Source organism: Teleopsis dalmanni, chromosome 2 (genome assembly GCF_002237135.1).
Source record: "Teleopsis dalmanni isolate 2A chromosome 2, ASM223713v2, whole genome shotgun sequence".
Lineage (NCBI taxonomy): Eukaryota > Metazoa > Arthropoda > Insecta > Diptera > Diopsidae > Teleopsis > Teleopsis dalmanni.
Window position 1 is genome coordinate 89,387,386 of NC_051847.1, and position 11,843 is coordinate 89,399,228.

General features: G+C 31.1%; 3 protein-coding genes across 3 annotated transcripts in view; 1 reads left to right on the forward strand and 2 right to left on the reverse strand.

The window, feature by feature from the left end:
* Positions 1-4,322: 4,322 nt before the first annotated feature.
* LOC119675039 (uncharacterized protein K02A2.6-like) lies at positions 4,323-5,504 on the reverse strand. Its single transcript, XM_038086220.1, has one exon. The coding sequence runs from the start codon at positions 5,502-5,504 to the stop codon at positions 4,323-4,325; it is 1,182 nt and encodes a 393-aa protein (XP_037942148.1).
* A 61-nt stretch (positions 5,505-5,565) lies between these two features.
* On the reverse strand, positions 5,566-8,169 carry LOC119675042 (uncharacterized protein K02A2.6-like). Its single transcript, XM_038086224.1, has one exon. It carries the CDS (start codon positions 8,167-8,169, stop codon positions 5,566-5,568), a length of 2,604 nt encoding a protein of 867 aa, XP_037942152.1.
* A 92-nt stretch (positions 8,170-8,261) lies between these two features.
* The window catches only part of LOC119675048 (polypeptide N-acetylgalactosaminyltransferase 5-like), a 5,467-nt gene continuing 1,885 nt past the window's right edge, over positions 8,262-11,843 (forward strand). Inside the window, exons 1-4 of the mRNA XM_038086230.1 lie at positions 8,262-8,273; positions 9,495-9,691; positions 10,232-10,409; positions 10,772-10,952. Of these exons, the coding sequence (XP_037942158.1) occupies positions 8,262-8,273; positions 9,495-9,691; positions 10,232-10,409; positions 10,772-10,952 (568 nt within the window). The remainder of the gene's footprint in view (positions 8,274-9,494; positions 9,692-10,231; positions 10,410-10,771; positions 10,953-11,843) is intronic.

An 11,843-nucleotide genomic window follows, 5' to 3' on the forward strand; every position in this document is an offset into this window, starting at 1 on the left:
GAAAGTAGCATATCAAAGTAGAAGTATCACTACTGAAATTACCCTTTTTTGTTCTTCATTATTTTCCTAACGTATGAAAATTTTATTTATCCCAATTTCTTTTATATTGGTTATATTCCTTCCTGAGACAAATAATGGCTCTTGGGTCTCAACCTTGAAATTTATACTGAAAACAGAAATTTCACATTTGACAAGATCATCATATTATAGCTTTGACTCAATGTTTCTTGGTACCTTGACCATCCTATTGCAAATGGTTCTCAAAGAAACGAAGTTGCTATGATGATGAAGTGGAAATAATGTTAAATGAGGACGGGACACACAAATGAACTTGAAGATATGCCTAATGCATCAGTGGCGTCCACTGATTCAGTATTTAGTTAGTAGAGCGCCATCTATTCATATGTTATAGAACTAGTTCTATGAGTTATTATATTATTTCATCTTTCATATATATATACCCAAAACTTTATTTCCATCAGTAAATTCTCTGCTTATAAGGCATTTGAAGTTGACATAATAATGTATTTTTTAACAATTATAAAAAAAAATATAAGATTGCATGGTGATTAAATGCTGTGTAAAATGTTTATGACAAAGTAATAAGTGTGTTAAATAAATATATTTCTTCAAACATAACTCACTTGAAGTAGGAATGTGTGAAAGTGGCCGCAATATGTACCAATAAAAACGATCCTTTTGAAAGACGGTCAAAACTACATCAGAACTAGATATCTTCGCAAAACATAAGAATATAAGTTTGGAAGAGCATCAATAGACTGAGAGTGATCTAGTAGATGCTTTAAGCATTTTAGTAGGTACAGTAACTAATACTTTTTTTTTAATTATGGGTTTTAAAAAACTGTATACGCAGTAGGTGTTTCAAATCACATAACCATACCTTATTAGACACTATAGAAACCATATTACATATTAAGTCTCATCAATATCGATGGGACTTGAATCTAATACTATGTATGTAATACTAAATTAATTCAAGTAGTTACGTATTTTATACGTTAACCTATTTTTACTATTTATCATATCATATTAGCGAAATAATTAGGTCTGTTCCAAAAGCTACTCATAGTAAAACATGAGTAAAACAGAAGTAAAATTTACATAAAAATATTTGAAAATTTGCTGGTGGAACGCGCTTGTGTATACACAGTGTTTACTCAAAGTTACTATGAGTAGCTCGTGGAACAGACCTATTATTTGTATTAAATATAATTTAATCATATCTTAGACATTAATATAAGTAGGATAGAAATATATTCATTCTGTGTATTATTTAATTTATGTATCTACAGTTTATCGGCCAAAGTTGGTAATATTATCATAGATGATAATTTTAGTAAACAAAATCTTGACAAAATGATGACGGGTATTTGCAAATACTCGAAACAACTTTGAAAATTTAATTAATTAAAAATTAATAAAAATTTTTTTTTATAATTCACTATTGTTCAAAACATATATATTAAATGCAATAGTTTCTATTAAGTAAAATAGTCACTACCATTATAACTGACATTAAATTAAATTTAATATTGAAAATAAAAATATTATAAAGTTTTTTTCGAACAGTAGTGAACTACAACAACAAAAATTATTTTTATATTATTTTAATTAATTGAATTCTTGGCTGACTATACAGCTGTTTCGAGTATTGTCAAATGCCCATCATCAGTGGTCTTGGAAATAATTCTTGTATTTAATTATTCGTAAATAATTATTTTTGAGACTGCAAGTACCAGGAATCGAAACGGGTCCCGCAAAAAATAATAATATTAATATTATTATTAAAGAAAGTACACCTTCAATAATAAATCAAGAAACGAGTTCAATATTTTCTTAACATTAAATTTATTTTCGATATATTCCTTTTTGCTAAAAAGTTTTTATACATTCTAAAAAAGGAATTATATATTTAAAAAAATAAAAACGTACGATGATTCAAAATTCCAAATTCCAGATTCAATTAAATTTTTAAATCCATATCATAGGTGTGGTACCAATTTATAACGTAATTGGACCAATAGTGCTATTGTAATTACTGACGAATTAACTGGTGCGCCGTCATGGTCGGACAAATTTTTATTTTACGAATTTTTCCATAAATATATCATCAAAGCAATTTAAAAGTGTCATATAATATTACCCTATTATTTTTTTGCTTCCTTTCGAGAGACTTCATAACCAATAACATTTATCATATGACCCCAATAAACATATGCTTTGAACTTTCACACTTATGAAACGGTCTTCGCCTGTTTTGAAGCTGGTTCAACTTCTGTTTTGATTGCTTAATCATTGCTGGAATATAGCCATACATTCATACAGTTGTAAATCGATTTGATAAACCCTTTTCGATTATGTTAAAATATTTATAAACTTTCTATCAAAATGATTGCGTGGTGCTTTATAATCCATCGTTAAGAACATTGAATTCAGTTATTATTTTATCTACCTAAAAAAATTTTGGTAAGAGACTCCTTCTTAAATCATCATATTTGGGATCATCATAGTTACTATTTCATCTGCTGAAAGAATAATAAAATGTCTTTAATTTTATTTATACGAAAATAATCTCAATTAAAACGTTAATAAAAATAAATCATACCAAAAATGTATTAGCGTTGACTTTAATAAGGATTCCATAATTCATATGTTAAGGAGTCTGTTGTATTGCAAATCTATAATTTTTATAAAAATCCACTGTTTTATCAATATTGTTAGTCAACTAAATCCAGTATAAACTGAGTACCTACTTCTCCATTCTATAACGTTGCTACAAGTCAATTAATGAATTTTAGATATACATATTATAAATTATTTCCAACTTAAAAACGGAATTACCAAATTTATAAGCCAAAGCACATTTTCAACAATTATTTCAATGTCACTCTACTAATTCGTCACTTTTACCAATTTGGTAGTATGGAACCATAATTTACAGTTTTAAGTAATTATCTTAGTTTGCTAGAAATTAATTTTGGCATCCAATAGAAAGTTATTTCTACTGGATGCCATAACTTTTCTTTATTGAAAAATTTTCAAGTGAAGGTCAAATTGACAATTATAAGTAGGTGCTTATATAAAACACAAAATTGAAACTAAATGAGAATTATGATATGATTTGATTGTGATTTTCATTAGTCATTTCTACTTAATTACACTATAGAGCATTGTAAATATGTATGTATTTTTATGTTTGGAGTTATTTTTCAGTTTCTTATATATGCTACTTAACTAATTTTATACTTTTAGTAATTTTATCAGTATGGGAGCAGAAATACCAAATTTTAGATTTTTGATTAAATCATATGATTTTTATAGATAGGGTATGATAGACAGACTACCACAGGCTTGTATCCCTAAATCGTTTTGTTTAATTAATTTAAATATGTTTATATTAAAATATAGTATACTAAAAACAACGAAGGAAATAAAGGTTAAAATTATAAAACAAAATTATATGTCTATTTGTGGTGCTCCTTCATCAGTACATTAAGAGCATCATAACGATATTATATATATCGTCTATATTAATGATGAAAGGAACTTATGGGCACGGTTGCCACTTGAAAATTGTTTTCTGTACCAAAATTGGTTTAAAAAGGTACCATTTCTGTAAAAAAAGGTCCAAATTTTTTTTGAACCTTTTTGTTTTCTCGTTCTGTGTTTTTCATAGTGTTACAAATGAACAAAATATAAAATAGTGCAAAGTTGCATTAATAAAAAAAATTAATTAGAAATATGCACAATAAAGTTGGTCCGTCAAAAATGTCCCATTTTTTGAACGTGAGTACCAAACGAAAAAAAAAAAAAGAAAAAGTACCAATTTTGGTACTAAAGTACCATAAGTGGCAACCGTGCTTATGGGTATCTTATAAACCTTATGTATGACAAAAAGTTTAATGGACGCTGATAAAATACAACTAACGAAAATAATTTTTGTTAATTTGTGTTTTTACAATTTAACTTTATTCTTATCGGAAGTCAAAAGTTAATCTATTTCTATATTTTTACAAAATGTTAAATACAGTTAATCAAATAAGAATAGCCTACTATTCAATTATGATTATACATTTCCAACATTCTCTTGGACCTAATTTTTGAAACCACTAAAGTAATGTTTAACATGACATTGAATTTTGTTTATTCTAGATTAAAACGAACAGGTTGTCTTCTCCTTCTAACCGACCGTCTTAATTGAACTGGCAACTGATCAGTGTGTGTGGACCCATATCTGTCGTCGGACTCCGCTTTGTCGTCTTTCTCTCTTTGATTTTGTTTCAAGTCAGATCCAGTAGTGATTATTGTTTCATCGGTCCCCATTTTGTCGTCTTTCTCTGCACTTTCTCTTCAACTCCGAATTTACTTCTATTTTGAGTTTTCATAGTCTCCATAACTTTCGGGAACAACGCCGATAAAATGGTTCTTGGTTGCCGCCCATGTAACAACTCTGCTGGCGATTTATCAGTTGCTAAGTTTGGAGTAGTTCTATACGTTGTAAGATATTTATACAACGCTTTGTCAATATGTTGTTCCTCTTTCATAATTTTTGTTACTGCTTCCTTAAAAGTTCTCACATGTCTTTCCGCTAACCCATTCGAAGCCGGATGAAAAGGAGCAGACGTGAGGTGCTGAATTGTGTTCATTTCACAAAACTTTTGAAATTCATTGGACGTGAATTGTGTTCCGTTGTCTGTCACGATAGTGCACGGAAGACCTTCGATAGAAAAAATTTTTTGTAGAGCTCCAACTGTTGTTACAGCTGTTATTGTTGATAGTTCCACAATATATGGAAATTTTGAATATGCATCCACAACTATGAGCCACATACGTTTAAAGAATGGACCCGCGAAATCCAAATGAACTCTTTCCCACGGCCTACTAGGTTCTGGCCATGCAGAAAATTCTCGCTTTGGTTGACTTGCACCTTGTTGACAAAATGAACAATCATCATGAATACGTTCTATGGCTTTATCAATAAGAGAAAACCACACATATCGTCTTGCCATCTGTTTCATACGACCTTTACCCCAATGACCCTCGTGTAACAAATTTAATACTTGAGATTGCAGTGCTTTCGGTAGCACCACTCTAGTATATTCAGCCTGAAGAAGTAACACTCCATTCTGAAATGATAAGCAAAATCTGCGATTAAAGTACGGTTTGATACTACCTTCAGATTTCGGCAATTGTTCAGGCCAGCCATCTTGTACATATCTGCTGACACGTTGAAGAGTGTTGTCATTAGCAGTCATATCCTTTACTAATGTTGCATTTACTGGAAGATAATCCACAGCATTTTGATAAACAGTATCGACATCATCTAACATCACAACTTCCTTTCTATCAAATTGTATGTCATCCCCACACGGCAATCTGGAAAGAGCATCAGCGTTAGCATTCTGAGATGAACTTTTGAACCGTATAATATATTCATATGCTTGAAGTACAATAGCCCAACGCTGTAAACGATGCAACGCCATCACTGGCAACTTTCTATTCGGATTAAACAGTGTTGTCAACGCTTGATGATCAGTTATTAATTCAAAACGTCTTCCATAAAGATATTGATGAAACTTGGTCACTCCATAAATTATTGCTAATGCCTCTTTTTCGATTTGAGAATAGCGTTCTTGGCTGCTGTTTAATTTTTTTTGAAGCATACGCGATTGGCTTCTCTGAACCATCAGCATAACGATGTGAAATTACTGCGCCGATTCCATACTTAGAAGCATCTACTGCTAACACTATAGGCTTCTTATCATCATAATGAACGAGTTCCGTAGCTTTGATCATAGCATTCTTCAATGCTTGAAAAGCATCTTCATGATATGCTGTCCATTTAAACACAGCATTCTTTTTCCTTAGTTCATTTAAAGGAGCAGCTAATATGGAAAACTGTTTAATGAATTTGTTATAATAATTAACTTTTCCAATGAAAGCTTCAACTTCTTGAATATTACGAGGACGCGGCATTAATTTGATTGCCTCTACACGTTTTCCTGTGGGCATTAATCCATTCATATTGATTACGTGTCCAACATAATCTACCTGCTCTTGCGCAAAACTACATTTTTCGCTTTTACATGTCAAGCCGTATTCTTCCAAACGTTGAAAAATTTTGAAAACATTATTCAAATGTTCTTTATTATTTCGACCTGTTACGATTATATCATCTAAATAAACTGCACAGTTCGGTATTCCAGCGGTTACTTCTTCCATAAGACGTTGAAATATGCCAGGAGCACTGGCAATACCGAATGGCAATCGTTGAAACTGGAACAAACCAAATGGCGTATTAATGACTAGAAGTTCTTTTGTTGCGTCAGACAATTCTACTTGCAAGTACGCTTCACTAAGATCAATTTTTGTGAAAAATTGTCCTCCTTGAAGTTTATAAAAAAGTTCCTCAACTATAGGAATTGGATACCTGTCAATCTCAATTTGCGAGTTCACACCAATTCTGAAATCTGCACAAATACGTAATTTTCCATTTGGCTTTGACACTACAACTATAGGAGCGGCCCAGACGCTGCTTCTGATAGCTTTCAAAACTCCAATATTTACCAACCGATCAATTTCGATGCGAACGTCTTCTCTTTTCGCAAACGGCAGGTTGTATGGTTTAAAGAATTTAGGCTTAGCATCTGACTTCAATCTGATTTCAGCTTTGAACAACGTACAACGCCCCAATTTCGAAGAAAAAATGTTAGCATGTTGACATCTGAGTTCATGTAGAGATGCGGTTAAACTTTGTTGACTGTCACAAGGATTATTTGCATAACATTCAATAACAGGTAACTGCAGTTTGAAATTTAATACTGTAAACAAATCCAATCCCAGTATGTTAGTAACATATTCATCGTTAACTACAAGTATCTCAAGGCTTCGAGTAATATTTCCATACTTGACATTTACTCTGAGAGAACCCTTAAGAAAAATAACAGCTCCTCCATACGCTCTCAGAACTTTATTCGTAGGCCCACAACTAGGTCTACCCAGTTGTTTATATGCCGCCAAACCAATTAAGGAACATGTTGCACCAGTATCTACTTGAAATGTTAAAATTTCGTTATTTATATTGAGGTCAACGAAAATTTTAGATGAACTAAGTTGCGAATCAACTGATTTAACTTCCGTTGTTTCATTCGCATTAATTGACTCAAATGAAACATCACTCATAGAATATACATCTCTTGCTCTATTTTGTTCCTGTCTTCGAACCTTAAAATTAGAATTCTGCTGAATACCTGTCACTGCTGATTGACAAACTGCAGCAATATGACCTTGCTTTGTACATAACCGACACTTTGTTTTGTTCTTGTAATGATAACATTGATTTCTTTGATGTGCTTTCCCACAAGCTGGACACGATTGTCCTCCCTTCACTGAATTTCGGGACTTAATATTACTTCGATTCTGTTTAACTTTCTTACTTGAACTGTGATTAACTTCATTAACTGTTTGACTGATATCTTCACCTCTAATTTCGTTACAAGTTTTAACCGTTGCTTCATATATTGCTGCTATCTGCAGTACTTCCTCTAGCGATGGGTTTGTTTTCTGCAACGCGGCACTACGGACTTTATCGTGTGGTGTGTGTATCACAACCATATCTCGTATACAATTATCTATAAACGATTGCTGGCAAGTTTCACTAGTACATAGGAACATGCACTCTTTAGCCGCACCACGCAGTTCTGCCACCCACTCAGCATATGATTGATTTGCTTTCATTCGTATTAAATGAAATTTAAAACGTGCTGCTAATATATGCTGTTTTTCCGCAAAATGATTATCCAATTTTGCTAGTAGTTCACCAAAAGACTTATTCTCTATATTATTGTCACATAACTTTTGAATAAGTTCAAAGGTCTCTGTACCTATCCACGAAAGGAAACATGCGCGTTTTAATACATCGTCTTTCACTTGATGTGCCACAAAATGTTGATGCATCTGCTGAATATATATCGACCACTTTTCAACATTTTTCTCAAACCGTCGAAAGGTTGGAGTTGAATTAGCGGATTTTTCCCCGTTAATCACGCTTCTCAATACTTCTTCATTTTTGTTTAATATTTTCTCAAAAAATTCTTGATTTGCTAATGAGAACTCTCTTAGAACTGTCGCGAGTGCCTGAGCATCCATTTCCTCGTCGCCAACTGTTAATTTGTGTTTTTACAATTTAACTTTATTCTTATCGGAAGTCAAAAGTTAATCTATTTCTATATTTTTACAAAATGTTAAATACAGTTAATCAAATAAGAATAGCCTACTATTCAATTATGATTATACATTTCCAACAAGCTTCTATTTTATAGTTAAATTTTTATAGTTCACAAAAAAGGTTAATAGTAACTTCCCCAAGCACAAAAGAGCTACATAGCAGCAACAATACAAGGTCTCAAGTGTGTATGTTTACACAATCAACATAGGCATACAACATTGTTGTTGTAGTCCGCGGGGATCTGCTTATAAAAGCGCTTGGGGAATGGTAAAAAGCACTTGGTCGTGGAAATTAACGGGTGACTGCAGGACGTAGACACGATCTGTCTTAAAAATTGAACAACCACTTGTTTATTTTAGTGCCATGGTACTTAACCAATCAGATTTGTGGGCTTGGTACTTAGAAACACCAAACATGAACCGTTGATATCTACTTCCTAGGCTTAGAAGTCATTTTTACCGAAAGCTTTTTGTAAAAATTTATATGAGAACAAGTGCTAACATTACCACTATTTTTTGTTGTGGTGATCTATCTGATGGAACCTGTAGAAAAATGTATACCCCACAAGATGAACTAGTGAAATAGATAGCAGAAAAAAAGAAGTTTATGTGGAATAGAGAAAGGTTGGGGATATAGGTGGATGCTAATTAAAACTAACCGGAGTTAATAGTGAAAGAACTTAACTACTTTAATGAAACGGAATAATAACAACTTTATTGGAACGGAGCAATAAATTAATAGGACTTAAATTTGCATATTAGCTGGAACATAAGAACAGATTGGCGATGTAATGAAACGTAGATCTGCAATTGATGCCAAGTAATTCTTTAGTAAATGGCTATAATCTGACATCAATAAGACTAGGATAATTCTTGCTGCACGAGGAGAATATATTCCATCTCTAAATCATTTCATTGTAATGTTGAAGCTTTACGTCGTAATGCAAATACATTGACTATATGACTAGATAAAATCTTTAATTTAAGATCTAATTTATAAACGATGTAAACGATGTATAAACGATGATATTGTAAATTATTCAGATTTTAAGATAACTTCAGTATCCTCAAGGTACCGAAACTGTACTGATGCGACTAATACTAAATAATTAATAATGGCTTTTTCAACGCTGCCATAATAAAGATTTTTTTATTTTAACAACATTTACCAATATTAATTATAATTAAGATTGGTAAACATTTCTAAAAAAATTTTATGATTTATACAATCTTCATTTTTTTTTTAGGGAGAAGTAATTACATTCCTTGATGCTCATTGCGAATGTACCGAAGGATGGCTTGAACCTCTACTTGCACGGATTGTACAAAACCGTCGCACTGTTGTATGCCCAATAATTGATGTGATTTCTGATGAGACCTTTGAATATATAACTGCGTCAGATTCTACGTGGGGCGGTTTTAATTGGAAACTTAATTTTAGATGGCAAGTATTAATAAAAATGAATTGTTTTTTTCGGTTTAAATGCCATAGATAAAAGTATAAGGTGAGCATATGTCCCATTTTAAAACGGACTGTCACTTTTTAAAACTTACTGCTCCGAAACAAAAAACAGAATCTTCCCTTTTTCAGAAATAATATTTGAAATTTATAATTGATTAATCGAGTCGACTCGTTTCTGATTTTAATGGAAAATTTGGTCAATAACCCAAATAAAAAAAAAAAAACGAATGAAGGTTCTGAATTATAATTGTCACATTATATGCACGTATATATTAAAACGAAAGTTGACATTGTTGACATTCATGTATATGTAATACTTTAAACGAGTAAAATATGCTGCATACAAAATTATAATAAAAACTTGGTTGCGGAAGTATCAAGATATAATCCTGGAATCAGCCACTTATCAGTACTGGTGTCGAAGTTCAACCCTCGACTAACTGCCATTTCATTTAGCACAAATTATTTATGTGTATAGTTTTTGGTTTTTTTTATGGTTTATTAAACTTAACTATGTTCTAGGTACCGTGTTCCTCAGCGCGAAATGGAGCGCCGTAACAATGACCGTACAGCGCCTTTACGTACACCCACCATGGCTGGCGGTTTATTTTCCATTGATAAAGATTATTTCTATGAAATTGGTTCATATGATGAGGGTATGGACATATGGGGTGGTGAAAACTTAGAAATGTCATTTAGGGTAAGCATACATTTTGCCAAAATATTTAGACTACTTAATAAATATATTTTTTAATAATTGAACATTTAAGGCAGAAGTGATAACTTTTATGTATTATTGATCTTATAATGTTACTGAGATAAGTTTACTATAACTAATATAGCAACTTCTTATACCAGCATCGCCGCGGTCCTTATAATAAGTGTCTTATTTTGTATATACCATATTTTGTAATAATTTTTGAGAAAATCTAGTGTACATTTAATCGAAACACAAAATTAATTTTAATTAATATTTAGTTTTATTTGATAATTATTTGTATTTTTAAAATCCGAAATTCAAAAAACTATTTAAACAAAATATTACATACACAAAATTTATAGATTTGGCAATGTGGAGGAATATTAGAAATAATACCCTGTTCCCATGTGGGTCACGTTTTCCGTGATAAGTCACCCTACACATTCCCCGGCGGTGTTGCCAATATTGTGCTACACAATGCGGCGCGTGTTGCCGAGGTGTGGTTGGATGAGTGGCGCGATTTTTATTATGCAATGAGCTCAGGTTCGCAAAATCAAAAAAAAAATTATTAAAAAAATTAAATTGTAATATTAAAATTTTAACTTTTTACTTATCACCACTGACAATAATGCTAACCCTTCACTAACAAGCTAGAGAAAAGTATTACAAAGTACTATAACAAATACAAAAACAAAAACATTACAACAAACACTATTACTCTTTTTAAAATTAATATTCATATAAACAAATTAGTTTTGTTTTGAAAATCATTTTTTATCTGATTTTTTATTTACTGCAAATAATAATCCGTAAATAATAAAAGTAAGCGAAGATCAAGAAATAGTTTAAAAATAAAAATTCAATATTATTTTAGATTCATTTCCTCCTCGAGTCTAATTGAAATCTATTTTTAAGCTATTTTACCAATTTTTTCGTCTAATTTGAAATTGAAATTTTTAAAAATTCATATATAATGCAAAACGCACTTTTAAAAATTTTTTACCAACAGATATAATTTTTTGTTTAGCTGCCGTTGAATTTTGTGCTCATTTTTCTATCTCAACACTTTTGATGTAAATTTATTGGATTCATTTTTGTATTTTTTTAATAAAATTAAGAATTTCTTTGTTGAAAGTTGGAATTAAACTAACACATACACATACAAACACGCTCAATATCACATATGGCTAAATAAAATTATGAATTTCTTACAACGCAGGACTTTACGCCAATTTGTTAAGCTAACATTGTTTTTATTGAGTAAAGTTTGAGTAAAATTTAATCATATTTTATCTTATAATATTGATTTGTATGGATTGGTTAATATATTTTGTACTTAAGCTAAAAATTACTCTTTTGCTAATTTGGAACCTAACAAATTATTTAAATTTTATTGTAATTAAATTAAAGTGACTAATTTTTAAATAACTGCCA